This window comes from Olea europaea, unplaced genomic scaffold (assembly GCF_002742605.1).
Source record: "Olea europaea var. sylvestris unplaced genomic scaffold, O_europaea_v1 scaffold1084, whole genome shotgun sequence".
NCBI lineage: Eukaryota > Viridiplantae > Streptophyta > Magnoliopsida > Lamiales > Oleaceae > Olea > Olea europaea.
In genome coordinates, this window is record NW_019228199.1 from 205074 (window position 1) to 224489 (window position 19416).

The window sequence follows — 19416 nt, forward strand, 5'->3', positions numbered from 1 at the left end:
CAAACATGGTTCGTGTATCATGGACTTGAAGAGTAAATTTTACCCAGTCTCATTCTTCAAGGATATGAATACTTCAAAAAAGAAGCAAAACCTTTTCTTAAGCCTCAAGAAAATCTTTTGTTTCAGTTCGCATTCAATATGAAAGTATCCTGAATTTTTTGCTGGGATTTCTTTCAATATCAAAATCTCAAAGATGAGTTTGCTTGTCAAAAGATCACAAGAAGATTCAAGATCAAATGGTGGTCAAAGTTCAAAGAAACAAATTGTTATCCCAAAGCAGTTCAATCATGGATTCAAGAATAAAGAAATTTAGGTGTTCCTAAATTCTCAAAAGAAGAACAAGAAAGTCAAGCCGATTTCTTGGCTGTAAAACAAATGATCATTTCAATGTTATCAAAATGTAAAGATCCAAAAGAATTATTAGAAATTTATGAACAAATTTCTAAACAAGGATCTTCAAAATCAAAGGAATCAGACGATGATCAAGAATCTCAATTTTCTCAAGAAACTGATAATGGTGATGACTTAATCGATTTAGGTTATGACTATGAAGAGTTTCTTGCTCAAAATGATGCTTCAAACAAATGACTACATGGACTCAGTTTTCTTAATGATTTGAGAAATTTTAGGGTCTACAAATCAAGAGAAATCCTCCTCAATCTTTGTCAAGTTCAAAATCAATGGTGCCGGATTTGTCAAGATTCCAATCAACTTTGTGGACAACATCAATAACTACTTTAATAAAGAAAAATATTATCTTTATTAAAGGAAGTCAAAAATTGGAAAATTTATCAAAAGATGGCACTACTTTTCAAGATTCGTCATTATACTGTCTCCCACATTGCTTTTCAAGATTCTTTCTTTCAAATGAAAGAAATTTCAAGTCCGGAGAATTCAGTATAAGAAGACCTCAAGAGTTCATTTCAAGGCAGAGCGAATTTAGCAAGAAGTTTAACTTTCTTTGTAATTTGTTCTCTCAAAGTATTTTTTCATTTTCAAGAATTTTTGTAATTCTTCTTCAATATCGTTCAATAAAATCTATTTTCATAAATTTTTGTTCTTCTATCTCCATCCCTGCTCCCCTGGGCTTTTATGGTATATATATGTTGAGATCGTTTTTCACACACATAAATTCGATACGCTTATTCGATAAATAATCATGACCTCTAATTTAAGTCAATTCAACGCTCAATATCTTATAGATCTTAATTATTTATAACAAACTTTCACATGATCTTAGTGAAAACGTAAATTGTTCTTCTATCTCCATCCCTGCTCCCCTGGGCTTTTATGGTATATATATGTTGAGATCGTTTTTCACACACATAAATTCGATACGCTTATTCGATAAATAATCATGACCTCTAATTTAAGTCAATTCAACGCTCAATATCTTATAGATCTTAATTATTTATAACAAACTTTCACATGATCTTAGTGAAAACGTAAATTAAAAGTCAAGATTATTTATCAAATAAGTTTGTAAAATTTATGAGCAGGATGCCGCGTATCATTAGTCTCTAGTATATGGTTAATGCTAGCCCCTTGGCTAAGTCTAGCAGGTCTTGCCCCTCTACAATTAGGCCCCAACGCGATCGCTATAGGGCAAGCTAGCCCCTACACAACCTTTGACTTTTCCCGTCAAATGACCCAATATTTTGAAATGTCTAATTGCGACATTTCGTAAGGTGAATAAGTGTGACCTCATATGCGTTAAGTTTGTGAGTTGTGGTTAAATATGTGAGACTCAACATACGTTAAACATATATTGGTTTTATTTAGAAAAAAAATCTGTGAGTATGTTCCATTCTAATTAGGCTTCATCTTTTCCGATGATTCAAATCTTAGATTTTCTAGTTAATTTGTCAACTCTTTGCAAACTTCATTTACAAATAAGATAGAATTTTGTTTCTTCATGATCATTTAAATTTTTAGCTTTTCAGTTGTCAAATTCTTGTTAAAAAAGGGATTAATCTGCGAAAAGTAATACGACTATATCATAATTGGTCAGAGTATAATCCACACGTTCAATCTTTTTAATTTGGCTCTTGTAGCCTTACCGTATCTTTAACACAAGTAGCTATACAGATCTTCTGTATTAAGATTCGTAGTTTCATCTCAAATTACAAAATAAGGTTTAGAATAACAAAGTACATCTAAAAAATTTATAGATTAACGAGCAAAAATAAAGAAGGAACACGAAATTGAAAAATAAATAAAGAAGGAATATTATGATCTTTTAGCAGTTGCGACCCATGCTCATTCCTTAAAGTTGTATTACCACATTTATTTAAAAATTATATCACAAAATTACATCCATAATTGTGAGTACAAATTATTCTGATACATTGAAAATGATTGACATGATAACAACATTATTTAGGTATCGAATCGAGATACATCATACTAGTACACATAATATAAGAACCACCTTGTAATATTGGGACACTAACCAATACGGGGAACCTCATTAACATTGTTATTGGAATCAACGTAAACCCACACCCTGTCACAACGAAAATCAGGGGTGATAAATGTTCCTGGTGGCACAATTATAGCCGTGACTAAAGGATTCTCCCTTTCAATGGTTGCCACCGCGGTTGTCCCTGACACACCTAAGAGTTCCGGCCATGAGCTCTTACCTATGTAAACAACAAATCAAACACACGTCAACATTTCACAAACATTTATAACACTTGTAATACATCGATAGAAAATGCTTGATATATAGAGAAGTTTTGATAAAATATAACATTATTTAGTCGAATGAATGCAATGTATATTGAAGGTTGGTATATGTAAATACCTTGACATTCGGATGCCATGCTTAGTGTTGTATGCTCTTTTCTTGCAATTTGATCGCTTTAAGGTTGATGTTTATTACATGCAAACGCAAATGGGTATTTATAGGCAACTTTTGATGGCTTGTTCTTGTGTCTTTTCTTGACTTTTAGGCTATTGTCAAGGGATTTGAGTTTTTGTTACAAGAGCAAAAGTAATACTAAAACTTGTCTGATAAAGATTGGTGTTGATGACAAAAAACGACGTGGCAATTTTATCAAACGGTGTTATCTTGCTGACATTTGAACAATTTGAAGGCATGGTGTTATTGACATTTTTTTTTATTAATATTACAAAGATATTTCAAAAATATAAAAAATAAAAGATCTTTGGATCAAGTCAGCCACCATAAAAATCAACTTTAATTATTATTAACATTGCTTGATAATGAAATTTTTAGGATAGATATGTGAATGCAGAATCATGGCGTGCTCGATCTTGTACTAATTGGACAAATATTCAATTATTTGACTGCAGATATCGTAAAATTTCAGCAATATAGGAAACGTGCACAGACTGAATGGTTGTACCTCTTTCTGGACTAGTATATAGGCTGCCACAAATTAATTTAGGCACTTGTTTGAGCTCATTTTTCTAAAAATTCATTTTGGGAAAAATATATAACTCTATATAAAAATTACATTTTGAAACTAATAAATTTATCAAATTATTTCAAAATTTGGGTATTGATTCTAATTAATAATTTATATTATATATAATTAATTGGAATTAAATATCCTCTCTCAATTAATCGTATCCCCACTCGCGCACCCCATCAAACTAATAATATCCCACCCCACCCCACCCAAACTTGTAAGAAATTTAAAAAAATTAAAAATCTTTTATGGAGATTACACCCAAAACTACTTTCATACTTGAATTTTTTTCCTCAAGATTACACCTCATTGCCAAAACCACACCCTGCCCCGCTCCGCTCACCCCACTCACGCCACGCCACTCCAACTTGTAAAAAATTTTCAAAAATTAAAATTTTTTATGGGCATTATACCCCGGCCCAAAACCACCTCCACCCCACCACACCTTCCCCCATGGAATCATCTCAGATTTGTGACTAACTGTGTTGTCTTTGATCAAATTTTTTTGGGACCAGACTTGTGTTATGTGTGATTGACTGTGAAGAAATTTGTCTTCAATGTGACTGTCTGTAACAGATAAATATATTAAGGTCACAATGTTATAAAATTTATTATCACAATCACAAATCACAATTTTTTTAGCCAACGAATTATTTATCGATAATAAATTATCAAATTAATTGATCCTACATTATTTCTCGACCACAAATTCAATTAAGTCACAATTCATTAATTGATCACAAATTATCAAATTAATAGGTCATGAATTATTTCTTGATACAAATAAAATATTTTACAAGTTACAACTTATTTCACAATCGCATGTTATAATATTAATTGGTCACAATTATTTCTCGATCACAAATTATTAAATTAATTAATCACAACTTAATATATTGTGAGTTACGATTATATATTTAATTGGAATTTCACATTTTTTTAAGTCATATATTATTTATTAATCACCAATTATACATTTCATTGGTCACTTATTATTTATTAATCACAATCAATTAAATAATTGATCGCAAACACTTTTCTTGCCACTCCACCACCATATGTAACCACCACCACCACCAACACCATCACAACCCCCACCAACATCGTCATCATTACAGCCAGTACCACCACCACTACCTGCAAACACCATCAACAAATACCGCCACACAATCAATGCACAACCACCGCAAAACAAACTTAGGATTAGAGTCGTGACAACAGCAATGATGCAACCACTGCAAAACAAATCCAAAATCAAGCTAAGAATCAAATTAGGTCCTATCCAAAATCACCCCAAAAATCATCTTCAAGCTATCATATACACCACAGCCAGTATACAGAATAATTAAAACTCACATACAAAACAAAATGGAACTAGAAGAAGATCAAAGTACATCGTTGTCCTTGTACAACGACGAGCGTCGTCACCTCTTCGCAGGGACGACGGGTCTTTGCATGCGGCATTGCATGGCGAGCAAAGTGCCAAGTAACAACAATTGCAGCATCGCCTCGCATAGTGGCACTGTCATCATCGGATGTACGGGAAGAATTGATTCAAATAATTAACCAAAAATTGAAAAATGAAAAAGGTGTGACTACATATCAACTTCGACCAAATATTCGGACTTAATCCGATAGTCAAATTACAAAAGTAAATAAACCAACTTATTCTACTCGTGGAGCAGATTGTCGTGGTATACTTGAAATCTCGAAACCAATTCCAAATAAATAAGAAATTGCGGACCAAAATTAGAAGAAATGAAGTATTGTAATTTTTCGAAAGGACGCAAGTTTTGGCTAAGTGTTACAACTTTTCAAAAGGATGCATGTTTTGGCCCACATTAGTTTTTTTGCACCCTTTCTACATCTACAAATAGAACCCTATGGACATGATTTTAGGTACACCAATTGCATTGAGCATTCATTCTCCTCTTACAATTCTCTCATTTCTAATTCCATAGCATTTTCATGCATTTCCTTTATAGAAGGGAAATTCTGTCAAAAGGTCGTCGGTTTCTTGTGGTTTGAAGTACTGCTACCACAAGTTACGAATCCATTGTATTTTGAGAGACAAGTGTCATTCACCGTGAATATCGTAACGGGGCAATTTGTATTAAGGAAAGAGATAACATCTCGCCTTGGATTATTCGCTATTTCTACTCCTTCTTAATTCTTGTTTTGCGTAATCGTTATACGGAAACTCTGTCCAAACTTCCATTCATATAAATTGTGTTTTGATTACGCTCTTGCGGGTTAAAACTGGTCAAATAAATATATCAAAACTATTACATAACCCTTTTTATAAGTCGGATCCAACATATGTCACTGCCAGTCGTGCATTGGCAGTGTTCTCTCAACGACAATCTCTCACGGTGGCCTCGAGTGGAAAATTTGAAGAGAAAAGGAAGAGGATAGAGAGAGGGGAGAAAAGAAAATGATTTAAGGTTGGAGTTAAGGTTTGGGTTGGATGCGATAGGTTGGTTATGTAAATTAACTTATTTTCATAATATTAAAAAATTAAATCATCACTTGATTTTCGTATAAAAAAACTTTTAAACATGAATTTGAATTGTATAGTTTATATGTAGGGTTTAGGCTAATTTTTCCATTTATTTTTTTAAAACTCATTTTTAACCATACATTATTCAATAAAATAATATTACACACAAACCTAATTTTTAATTTTTATTTTTAATAACTCATTCTCCACCAATCTAGTATTTCAAAATGCATTCTTTCATCAAAATGGCACCCAAACAAGGGCCTCTATATGAAAAGGGTTTGCCAAATCTCATGATAAAGAGCATTAAAGGACAACATGAAAAATGAGAGACAAAGCTATAATATCAGTTAAGATTGCACCAAACATAAATATATGTATATCAATCCTCTTATGACATAGTTCTTGTTTGTTATTTGAGCTAAAAACACTTAGCAGCTCTCGAAATTATCGCGAATCCCCAAAAAAATCCTAAAATTAGCTAGATAATAGGATGTTAAAATAATTTAATAACAAACAATCAACAAATTAAGAATTAAATTAAAAACGAGCAATTTACTGAATTATAGATTTGACAAAGTATTAGTCTATTATGTTCTGATCACACAAATACAAGGTAGACAATAAAAACTGGGGTGAGGTATGGTGGGTAACGTAATGTATCAATTTTTAATTTTTTTTTAATTTTTTTCATTATTATTATTTTTTTAATAAAAATATCACGTAACTTCTAATTTCCCTCCAAATTGGTCATTTTTCTGGCTCCCTCCGCCAGCAGTCCGCCTCGCGATCGGGCTTTCACTGCCCGTCCGCCTCTGCTCTCCAGTCTCCCTCACCGCCATTGGCACCAGTCTTCCTTTCCAGTCCGTCCCTTCTAATTTCTGAAGGTAAAACCCTAATCCTAACAGTATCAAATCTCAATTAGTTTAAGATAACACACAATCACATTTGCAAATAACAAGAAATTTATTTAAATAGTGCAATCAATATATCATTTGACGGAAGATAGGCATTTTAGCAGAGGATAATCATAATTCCAAGCTGTATCGAGAAGTTAGGAGCCCTTGGCTGTATCTGTCTCATGAGTTATTTTTTTTACGATAACTTTTGTTTTAACGTACAATCATGCTACATGAATAAAAAGTTTGATGTGTTGGTTGACATAATGTCAAATAGTATTTCATTATTGGACTATTTTAAACACAATCAACTATCCCAGCCAATCACCTTCTGTCATTGCATCTTCTGTCATTGTATATGATCGAATTCTTCTGTCAAAATAGCATTATTCTTTAACATTTCAAATTTATTTTATTTCAAAATATAGTGGTTGTCCTGGGTAATAAACCTCATTTTTTCTTCACGTTAGAGGTTTCCTGGGGAAACTTAGTTATCCACTATTGACTAATTTGTTTGGTTGAATAAAAGAATATTTGTTGTGTAATTTGAATGTGGTTTAGTTATCACAAAGAAATTTTGCACTTATTTATTTGTTAGATATATGTCTCAAGCACGAAAGGATAAGAATGGCTATGTCATAATAGTGTTTGGCTGATCAATTAGTCTATTTGTACAAAGTTGATTTACAAATTAAGTGTTCGGCAAAATTTAGGTCACTGATTTTCATTGATTTCAAAAATTGTTTTTGAAATGATTGGCCTTAATGTTGCCGACACATAGTTTGTAAACCAAATTTGTCAACCTAGTTTGTACAAATAGCATTATTCTTGACTGGTTAGATTCAACTTTCAAAGATTTTTTTTTTTTTTTTAATATGTTTTCTTATTTTTAGTTGCCTTATTGTCACAAGTTGTAATCAAAGTAGGTGTTATTTTTAGAATTTTTGTGTCTATTAAATTTTTATTTTTTGTTACTGTCACATTTCTATTGAGAGACTTAAAAGAAGAAATAAGATCGTTCGAAGGAGCCTTAACCTTCATAATTAGGTTTCCAAGGAAGCTAAACCTCCAAACAAATAGTATAGTTTGCAATCAAAATACATCATTTCTTATCATTAATACGAGTATTGCAAATTTGATTATGCTTCCTTAACTCAAAATGTTTGCGTCCAACACTAATAATAAATACATTATATCCAAATTAAGCTTCAAATATACTTCCTTTTCATTTTATTTACCTTTAAATTGGGAATTTAACCTGTAAAAGTCATATACAACATAAAGTGTGTGGCCCCGTCAATTCCTTTGAATTTCATTCCTGTGAACTCAATTAATCTATTTTTAGTCTAATTTAGGAATCTAAATAGAAGTGTAAAATGCACTTATTATTCGTCTAACTTGAGGTTGAGATAGAGGGCAAGGTCTAACATGAGATTGAGAAATTCGCTCAATTAATCTTTTATGCTAATTTAGAAATCTAGAAAAACATTTAAAATACACTTATTAGTATCTAACTTGAGATTGTGATAGAGAGCAAGGTCCAAGGAACGAAGAGGAAAAACACGAGGATATGGGGGTGGCTATTAGGGTTCACATGGGGTGGATAGGGGGTTGCGAATACTTAAGACTACAATTACAAAGGATGTTAAAATAAGATCACTCATACTATCAAGAGGAATATATTACAAAGTAGATAGATGAAGATGTGTGTTGATCCCATAAACCCAAATACTAGTTATGGACTCTCGACTCCAAACACTTGTAAGATACATGTACTTTACTTTTATTCTGCAAGAAGAAAAAGTATATTCATAGTTGTGAAAAGTAGATAAAGTATTTGCCATTACAATCACATATTAATCGTTTCTATTTTTCATTTTCATACTTTATTTTTTTACTATCATATTCATTTTGTTTCTTTATTGTATTATTTTAGCAAAAATTAATAATATATACTTTGTTATACCAAAAAAATTGAAATTTTAATCCAATGTCGATCAATGATGCTACAAATTTTAAAGTTGAGGACTCGATATTAAAGGCAGATCTAGGAATTCGAGTGAGTTAGAACAATCGTTGACTATTAAGAAAAAATATATCCCGGGGCTAACTACTCGTGGATGGCTCAAGCGGCTGACGAGCAGTTTGACATAGGTTCAAACCACTAGCCTAGGGTAGGCAAGTGCGTGTGGCCACTCAACGACTACTCGAGCCATCGCTGAATATGTATACTCATTTTTTTCGATGGATGTTGCTCCGTCCCAACTCGCTATAATAAAAATCAGGTCGGGGACCAAATTACTACAAAGGTTGTAACAAATGATGCAATTCTCCAAACAAACTAAACTGTAAAAGTAGCCTAGGTGGGCTGGACAGAAAGTGGATCTATTTGTGAAGTCCATACTGGAAGGGCTTGTTTGTGGAACTTGACCAAAAATAAATATTTTTTGGGCTATAGTGGGCCAAAAAACTATAGCCCAAAAAAGTGATCCAATGGAAAAGGGTCCATAAAGGCCGAAAATGAATGTCTGGGCCGAGGATAGCCCAAAATGAGGAGAAGGGCCCGCTAAATAATCACTTTATAAATTGCAACCCAAAAGGGGGTGGACGACCTTTAAACCAGTGTTGAAAAGATTTATCATTGGATCTGGTAACCCGATGGGTCGAAGTAGAGATCCGCCTGAAACACACTTCTATCCTAAGGCCCCAGCCATTGCCTTCGTCCTCCTCCGCCGTGGTTCTTCTGTCAGACAACCTATAATTAACTCGCTATCAGGCACGTTTTGCTATGAATTTCTCCTGTTCCTTTTCTTAAGTTATATTTCGAGCTTTTCGACCTTATTTCTGTTTATGCCGGTGTGAACTGTGAATTGGGATATTATTATTATTTTTTTTAGTTGCATAAAAATTATTCGAATTTCAAAATTTGTGGAGGGGTGTCTCTGTAGTGAATTTGATTGTGTGGGTTGCTTTGAATTGGAATCCTGGATGTGAAGGGATGTTCTTTCTGCCTTTCTGGATATTAGATGTCATGCCGAATCTGATTAGATAATTTCTGGTTTACAAATTTAAGGGGACTTCATGACTTAATATGATTTAAGCTCGTGAATTTTAGTGGCCTTTTGATTTTCTTGAGGTTGTGAATAGTTAATTCCTGGAGGCTGATACTGGAGATGAAGTTTGGCTTCATTATAGTTTGATATCCATGGATTTCAGGACAGTGGGGAAGAGAAGTCTGGAATGGGATCCAATTATTGGAAATGGGATGGGGATCTTTTCATTGTTAATCCTCTTGACCTCAATGGCGACCTTTATAGTTTAGTGAGTGGGTGATAATTTAAATGCAGTCAACAAGTTAAATGGTTGCATGTTAGAAAAAAACTTCAGGAGGTGATATCAGAAGTTTTTATTTTTTTGGTGGTAGTGGCGTGGGTCGGGTGGGAGGGGGAATTAATGCAATGTAATTCATCCAATTTGGTTCCTGAGTCGTGTTTCAATCTTCAACCCCTGTAACTTCTTTACCGTCTTTGTTAGTTCTTCGACCTTTCTTTTTTAATTTGCTTCTATGACTTTTAAGTTGAGCATGGAATTTTTGTTTCTAGTTCCACTCGGCATTCTTGGATTTATATGTGTAATAGGTTCTAAAGTTATTTAAGAATAAGTGACTTATAAATTCTCGTGGCTTATATAAACTCACATTTTCTTGTTATGTTTGGTTTGTTTTTGGGTTCACGATAGTTAACCAATTGGCATTGTGCTGCAGACTTGTTGATACTGTGACCACAGGAAAGGAAACATGCTTTCAGGGTTAAAGTTTATACCCCGGGAACAAATCGATAAAGTAAGGACTCAACGTTTCCCTACATTATTCAACAGGTGTTCTTGATTGGCTTTCTATATGTGTTTGTGTGTTTGTGCAACTGTTGGATGTGATTTAGTAAGAATCTCTACTTTGTATTATGTATGTGTCTACAAGCAATTTTTTGTAACTTTAACAAACTATTTTTCTCTTGTATTTTATTTTATTTTTTTCCTTTTTTTCTCTGTTTTTTGTCATTTATCTATGAACATAAAATTTATAGCATGGTGGATTTTGTTTAAAACAAATAGAATGTAATTTTCCAGCTGTTAGCTGTTCACAAGAATGTTTGTTTTTTTATGTGCTCGTATTGATTTGGGTAGTTGTCAGGCAAAGGATGAAAACTCTGATGATAGTAAAAAGGAGAGAAGAAAACCAGGCAGAAGGAAAGAGAAACATAGAAGGAAAAAGAAGACTTCACGTTACAGTAGTTCTGATGATGAAGGCTTTGAAAAAATAAAAAGTGGGTCTAGAAAGAAAAAGAAATGGTATGCTTCAGATGAGGATTTGTCTTCAAATTCAGATGAAAGTCGAAGTGATGATGATTCCGAAATTGATCACAAGAAACGTAAGAGTCTGAAAAGAGAGAAGAAAAAACATGATGGTAGCTCTCAAGATGAACATAGGGGTCAGTCAAAGAAGAAGACCGAGAGTCGGAAAAAACAGTATCTGTCAGAAGATGGATCACCATATGATTCCAGAAGTGCAAATTCCAGTGAGGAAAGGAGGCATCATAAAGGAGAAAAGGGTAGTCGGAAGAAGGATAAGAAAAGGGGAGACGAGGATGACACTATTGATAGTGACTTGTATGGTATGTATCTCATCATTTGTTCTATTTGGAACTTAATTCCTTAGTGTTCCTAGTATTCTATCATTTTGTAGGAGTCAATTTTCTTGGTCATGTGTATCAGATGATGGTGAAGGATCTCTGTCGCAAAACTACAGCAATATTGTGAGGAAAGAAATGGGATTGGACTGGATGCTTCGGCCTAAGGACAATACTGAGAAGACTTCTGACAAAGCCTCTGACATGCTGCTAGAGGAAGCCTCAACTGAAGAGGTGAACTCCCAAATTTTTGTGTTACCAACGTTGGGTGGATTATATGTCCCCATGTTCTTATATATAACCCGTCACACCTTCCACTATTAAAAAAGGAAAAATATTATGTTATATGTGATCTTGTGATTCCATTGAATGTACTGGTGAAAGGTTGATCTTCACTATGATTAAATTACCACATTATTTTCAAGTTGAAAAAAATTAAAAAAACGAAGAAATAAAGAAACCAATGATATTATGCAAGTGAATATTATTGCATTTATTTCAACTGTGGTGTTCATTCTATAGTTTTATTATGTTATGTGTGATCTTGTGATTCCATTGAATGTACTGGTGAATTGTTGATCTTCACTATGATTAAATTACCACATTATTTTCAAGTTAAAAAAATTACAAAGACGAAGAAATAAAGAAACCAATGATATTATGCAAGTAAATATTATTGCATTTATTTCAACTGTGGTGTTCATTCTATAGTTTTATAAAGGGACTCACGGGTGTTGAGCTGGGTTCCATTAAAATAAATTGGTGTTGAAAAAGGACTTTCCTATTTATTATTTTCTTGGGAAGGAAAGATGGAGGAGAGTGGAACTCTGGATGTCGTATAATGTTAAGGCTATATTTGGGCTCCATTCTTTAAAAACTCATTTTTTTCTCAAACTCATTTTCAACAATACATTCTCCCACTAAAATAATTCTACACATAAATACAAAACTTTTCCTTACTTTTTAACTATATGTTCTCCTAAAGTTCACTTTTTACAAAATCCTTTCTCAAATAGTGGAGCTCAAACATGGTCTAAATTTCACAAGAAGGATGCTGAAGAGAGACTGTATGTGGTTCATAGAGCTTTCAAATTGGTGTCAGACTAGTATAAAGGGCCAGACAAAAACGAAAGCAGCAGAATGAGTGCAATCTGGGAATGATTATTAGTGAGGTCAGACCTGAAATGTGTTTTCTGTATTGTTTATGTATTGATTTATGGGGGTGTATAATAACTAAGATAAGAGAATATCATGAAGATTTCCTAAAAATTTTCGGCAGAACTTCATAACCACTTCTAATATCACGTCCAAAGTGTTATTGCCATGTCAGCGCCTACTATGCATTTCTATGGGATTTTACAAGTTCCAACAGTCTCAGAGTTCAGAATATCGTAAATACGAGAAGTTACCTGTTCGTTTCATACTTAATGAAGAGTATTGAGAATCGGTTGGTTTACCATAAAATTTAATGAAGAGCATTAAGAATCAGTTGGTTCACCCTAATTTAGGACTATGTAATGTAACTACTGGATCTGTATCTATACCATATTAGGCAAGTTTCGGGGTTTGTAATACTGTTGCCACAAAAATTTAAATGATCGGGGCACAGTTGTCTTGTGTAGATGGTTGAGAGCTCCTGTACACAGGAATAATATGAACACAGTACAACAAGTTAGTGAGTGATAGACAAAGTAAGCATTATGCTTAATAGGGATAGAAGAATTTATACCATTGGTTTTTCCCATAAGAGGTAGAATTCACTGAATGCATTGGCTAAGAAAGTTTCAAGTCGGTGATCCCAAATTTCTTGGAAATAAAGCTTTTAATTGTTGCTGCTGTTGCCTTTACTTTTGTAATTTGTATATCTGTTACTCGTTCAATTGATTTTTAAGGTTATTGTATTGATATAGCATTTATCTGAGTTGGATGCCTGGTGATTTATGCATATAAAACAATTTTTTGACTAATTTCCCAGGTTAAGAAGGTGAATCCTAGAGAATTAAACCCATATTTGAAAGATAATGGGAGTGGTTATCCGGAAGAGTCTGATCAAGTAAAGTCTGGGAGCCATCTTTTATCAACTGCAGCTGTTGGTGATGGAGGTGCCAGCTGGAGGCTAAAAGCGTTGAAGAGAGCCCAAGAGCAAGCAGCTCGTGAAGGACGGAAGCTTGAGGAGGTATGTAGATATGGCTCTCTAATTTGAATGTTAATTCAACTATTACCAAGTAGTGAATAACGAACTTGTTTCCTCACAGGTGGTTGAAGAGCGTTGGGGTTCTATGGGTCAATTTGCAGCTTCTGTGGCTTCTCGTACAGTTGCACCAACTCATGCTCATCTTCATGCTATAAGAAATAGGAAGAAAGAGTTAATTGAAGAAGAAAGGGCAATTATAAATAACGAAAATAATAGTTCTGTTGAGAAGGTAATCCTCCATTTGAATTGACTTTAATATAGCAGTTAAATATTTATGCATCCGTGTTCAATTTACTCTTGAGTCTACTATCAGCTGCTATCAGAAGAAGGCTGAAAACTTGGTTTATAGTGTCCTTTCTTCTAGACCAGCTGGGGGAAGGAGTGCACTCTGAATGATTGGCTACATAAACTACTTCTTGTCCCAAGATATCAAAAATCATTTTTTGATTTCTTCGGAATGAGATAAAAATAGCTTTCTAGAGATATGATGATTTTAGTGATGCCAACTAATGGATTTTGTTTTATCAGAATTCTGATCGGAAAAGCACTGTGGATGTTACTCAGCATTCTAGAATGAGAGTGCCCAAAGTTCGAGATTCTTTATCCTGGGGGAAGCGCAGAAATCAAAGTATGTCAACTCAGGATTCTGCTCTTGTCTCTGCTGCTATGTCAGGCTTAAATAGATTTGATAATGATGGAAGCTTCATGCATAAAATTGTGCATCAGAAGAATGATAATTCTGTTGATCTCAGTAATTCTTCCCATACTAAGTCTGAGGAAAGAGAAGAACCAAAATCAGTTGGATACAAATCAGAGGAATCTAAAGAAGATGCATCAATTGTGAAGCCAGCGGTGAGTGCGAATCAGTTGGCTGCGAAAGCCTTGCAACTCCGTATGAAAGGAAAGCATGAAGAAGCTGAAAAACTTATGGTAGGAATAAATTTCATCTTCTCTCTCTTTCACTTTATGTTCATTGAACATCTTCTGTGTCGCAATCACTAGCTGCTCTGGCTCTCAAAAATGCCTGAAAGCATATCTTCTTGTGGTTTCGGACACTTGTTTACCGATAGGTCCCACACTTCTTTGGTCCTGTAATCTGGGACGTTCTTATTTGGATAAGAAATATCTTGGACAAACTATATACCTTTTCATTTTATTTTATCGATCATTGACGTGGTATCCAAATTGATCTTGCATTGTAGAGTGGGTATTATAATAGGGTGATCATGTGTTACCGTAACTTTTTCCTCCCGAACAGCCACTAGATAACCAGAGTAAATTGAAAGATTTTATGCCTGGAACCTTGGGCTTGCTAATGGTCACTGACTCGATAGTTTAAAGAATTTTCAGTTTTCTTGAGGGTGATTCTTATAAAAATATGATTTTTGTTCTCATAATAGATATAGTAATATTTGTAGATATCCCATCATTGCATGAGAAATTCGTCTATTTGGTGCTTAGGAGGAATATGGACTTTTGCCCTCTAGCCATGTACTTTTCTGTCCAACAGGATAACATTTATGTTATCAACCCATTTTGTACAATGATTTTCTACTTTATGGAGAACTCAGGGCTGGGTAATGGAAATGCATCTCGTTTTCTCCCTTTTTTTTTTTTTCCCCTTTTTACCTTGTGTGTGTTCGATTAATCGGAACATTGTTGTGTTAGAATGATAAGATAAGCAAATATTGCAATGATAATGTTACATTTTTTAGAGTTGCAGTACGAGGTTCTGCTTTTGTATTTGTTTATTGAACATAAGATCCATGTTAAACAAATTGTTTGTAATGCACCAAGTGTTATCGGTATTTCTTAGTCTCAATTGGTTTTACTTCTTATAAGCTGCATTGAAACAGGAAAATGGCTTTACTAAGTTCTAATGCATGTTCTAGGTGAATTTGGGTGGAGAAACTTCCATTCATTATCTGCCTCATTTTGTGACGTTATTGTAATCATGATTTCCCATATTTTTTTTTTCCTACAACTTCTTCGTCAAGTGCTTTTCTTTATGTCAAATATGGTGATAGTGCAAACTGCAATCAAGTGTGTTGTTAACACTGTTACTTCTTGTTTCCTCCTTCATTGGAAGAAATCGGAGTATTCTCCACATTTTTTTGGTGTCCGACTTCTCTTTTCTTTCTTATAAAATGCAAAGATAGTTAGTGTTAAAGTGGTGACTTGTCCTCAATTTCCATTTTGATGATTAGCTAGAGTGTTGTTTTGTTTTTAGTAGTCTAATCTTCACATTCTCTTTTCTTAATCAGAAAGAAGCTGAGAAAATAAAAGCTACACGGGTAGCTGGTAATGAGTCAAGCAGACCGCAAATTGATGGGACCACTAGCAGGTGATTTTGCATCCTACCACTGTTTATAATATTTTACATAATTGTTAGGCGTGGTGGTTGTCCTTGTTTGTCTTGTTTCATTTCATGGCCTTTTCACTTTATGAAGGTATATTATGAATGATGTCTCTGCCCGACAAAAGAAGAAAGAAGAGGATGCTGATCTGAATCTAGCTCAAACCATTATGTGTAATCATCAGTATAGCAAATCCCGTCAGGCAGACGATGAATATGATTATGATGATGGTCCAAGGAAAAAGACTCGCAAGAAAGGAGGGGGAGGCAATCATAAGTCAAGTGAGATATCTAATTCGGCAAACCGCTTCTTCACGCAGCAAGAACGCTGTCAATTTTGCTTTGAGAATCCAACAAGACCTAAGCATCTTGTCGTTGCTATTGCGAACTTTACCTACTTGTCATTACCTCAAATGCAGCCTGTTGTCCCGGGTCACTGTTGCATTTTAACCTTGCAGGTGAACCTGTATCTTCTGTCTAAATAAATATCCACTTTTTCTCATTTTTTTAATTTTTTTTTAAATTTTTTTTAATCAGAAATACATCTTATACATAATAACTCGTCTCTAGATGAAAAATGACTTTATTGTGAAATGTCGCTTCAACCATTATAAAGTTATTACTTTTTTCTTGCATTGCAGAAACTATCTGCTCCTGAATTATGTTGAAAAATGCAAATAACTCTATTTCTTATATCTGAAATTATTACTCCGCTGACATTAGTGATGCAAAATCATGTTTTCAATTGCTTTGCAGACATGGCACATAAATTTGTGATTTAATTGCATAAATCGGTTGATGGTAGATTAAAAGTAGATGATTCTAGTTTTGTGCTGCTAACATAGTTTACCTGTTGTTTTTATTGACGATGTCGTCATTTTTGTAGTAACCGTAATTTTTTACTTTTTGCCTGAACAGCATGAATCATGCACAAGATCTGTTGATGATAATGTGTGGGATGAAATTCGGAACTTCAAGAAATGCCTAATAATGATGTTTAAAAATCAGGAGAAGGATGTAGTATTCCTTGAGACAGTTATGGGGTTGGCACAGCAGCGGCGCCATTGTTTGGTAGAGTGCATTCCTGTGCCCCAAGAAATTGCAAAGCAGGCACCTGTTTACTTCAAGAAGGTAATGCCATCTCATTTTTACTCTCCCGTAAATTATTTTTCCTGATCGTTATCACCCCGAATTTTGATTTTGAATGCAAATACCTCTTAATGCATGTTTGGGAAGTGAATTTTAATCTAAGTTGGTCAAACGACAAACACCCTTATCCGTAGGATGCACAACTATTATCTACTTATTATTCACACATTCAGTAGCGCCCATAATTTATAATAGCTTAAGTTTTAAAGTTCATCACTTCCCAGACGTGCACTTAAAATTTTACTCCCATCTTTACGCCATATGCCATTGAATTTAATGTAGATTCATAATATATGACAGTTAGAAGGATCCACATTAGGCTTCTTTTTCGAATTTACCATAACATAAAGCACTTTCTGATTTTCAAAAATTGTTTAATGTTGCTTAATGATCTGTATTTTTATGTTTTTTTTCACCATTGTCCAAAATCTGCCCTGATGAGTACCCTTTGCTTAAAAAATTAATTATGATCGAAGTATGGAGGGAAACTGTGGAATTGCTAACTCGTACGAAGAACATAAAACTGGAAATAAGTTCAAATAATTTGTTTACATAATTTTATTTTCTGCTTTTGCTTTCTGGGTACGCCAAATTGTTAATTTCTAACATGTTACTGTAGGCAATTGATGAAGCTGAAGATGAATGGAGTCAACACAACGCAAAGAAGCTCATTGATACAAGTGAAAAGGGTCTGCGAGGTTCAATCCCCAAGAATTTCCCGTATTTCCATGTTGAATTTGGATTGCAAAGGGGATTTGTTCATGTAATTGACGACGAGAAAGAATTTAAGAGCAGCTTTGGGCTCAATGTAATAAGAGGTATGCTACGTCTGCCAGCCGAGGACATGCATCGCCGTCGGAAGCATGAATCCATGGAAACGCAGAAGCAAGCTGTCGCAAGTTTTGCTCGGGATTGGGAACCTTTTGACTGGACAAAACAGCTGGACTAGAACTTGGAATGCTGCCAGCTGGTTTTCAGGGTTGTTGAGACTCCCAGACTGGGTGAGCTTAAAATGAAAGACATCTCTGGCAAGTACTAGTGGAAGATTTGGCATGCTGATGGTGTAAAAATTAAAACTTGTGAATTCAGGTCTTGTACTTGTTCATGATACTAGTCTCCATCTCCATGTGATGATGTAAAAATTAAAACATGTTTAATAAATTGAATATTTACAACTCCAAATTATTTTTATGGATTCAAATTTAGAAGTGAAGAGTTTGAAAAGTTTTCAGCCTTTCCAAATTATTAATTGAATTTTACTTTTTTGGACTTAATTTAGATACAAATGAAAATTTTATGCCATATTTGTATTACTTATTTATGTTCAATTATGTCCTAAGTCTTAGGTTTAGCATATTTTTCAAGTCTAGGGGAATATTTTTATGTGTTCATAAATTGTGGATTTTATGTAGGTGGTAAGTGGATAGTATCTGTAATTGAAATAGGTTGTCTCAGGTATAGAGCTCCATGTGCTATTTATCGAGTGGAACTATGTGCCAGTGATTGACCAGCGTCAAATTCGGCCATACAAAGTGACTTTGTTTATTTACTAACGAAATGAACAAAAATCTATCTTCGTTTTTCTGTGTTCTGGCATTTTTGTTGAGAAAATTGGTTGATTGCAAGAAGTGAGTTTGCTGAGAAGTTAGATTTTGATTAAACCAGAATTGATTTGGGAAAAATGATGCCACTTCTGTATTCAGTGTGCGTGTTAACATAATCTTGTTTTTGACTTCTGTCTGCATCTTCCGTATTTCAAGAACGACCTCGATATTTTCTTACAATCTTCTTAGTGCTTCCAACCCAACCCAACCCAACCCAACCTGCCATCATCGTTGCACCCTCTGCTGGAAGTGTGAGATCGTGTTGCACAATGAGAAGGGTCGATCTTGAGATTTTGGGTGTCTTGCGTGACATTTTAAAATGGCTCCCTTTTATGTAATTAAAAAATATATATTAACAAAAAAATATTCCAATAAATAATTTCATTACAAAGTATGAAATTTAAATGCAAGTAAAGTTCAAAAACACCTCTCGCACTTCATCCAATTTCATATATCGGAAAAATGCTTGAGGTGCATTGTGGTGTCCATTTTGGACACCCGGCGCCTCGGTATTGGCCGAGACGCCTATGGGCCCAAGTGTAGCAACGCCTCGATCAATGCCGAGGTGCCAGGTGTCCATTTTGAACACCAA

General features: G+C 34.2%; 1 protein-coding gene across 2 annotated transcripts; it reads left to right on the plus strand.

Annotated features, from left to right (window-relative positions):
* Window positions 1-6764: 6764 nt before the first annotated feature.
* Window positions 6765-18425, plus strand: LOC111373203 (CWF19-like protein 2). 2 transcript variants are annotated; one of them, XM_022995706.1, is made up of 11 exons: window positions 6765-6824; window positions 10600-10677; window positions 11026-11506; window positions 11607-11755; window positions 13497-13697; window positions 13777-13944; window positions 14244-14645; window positions 15980-16059; window positions 16166-16529; window positions 16990-17202; window positions 17840-18425. In XM_022995706.1, exons 2-11 carry the CDS (start codon window positions 10633-10635, stop codon window positions 18167-18169), a joined length of 2433 nt encoding a protein of 810 aa, XP_022851474.1. In that variant the 5' UTR covers window positions 6765-6824; window positions 10600-10632; the 3' UTR covers window positions 18170-18425. The 2 variants fall into 2 exon arrangements, with proteins under 2 accessions (XP_022851474.1, XP_022851473.1); XM_022995705.1 differs by lacking the exon at window positions 6765-6824 and adding an exon at window positions 9456-9612.
* Window positions 18426-19416: the final 991 nt, after the last annotated feature.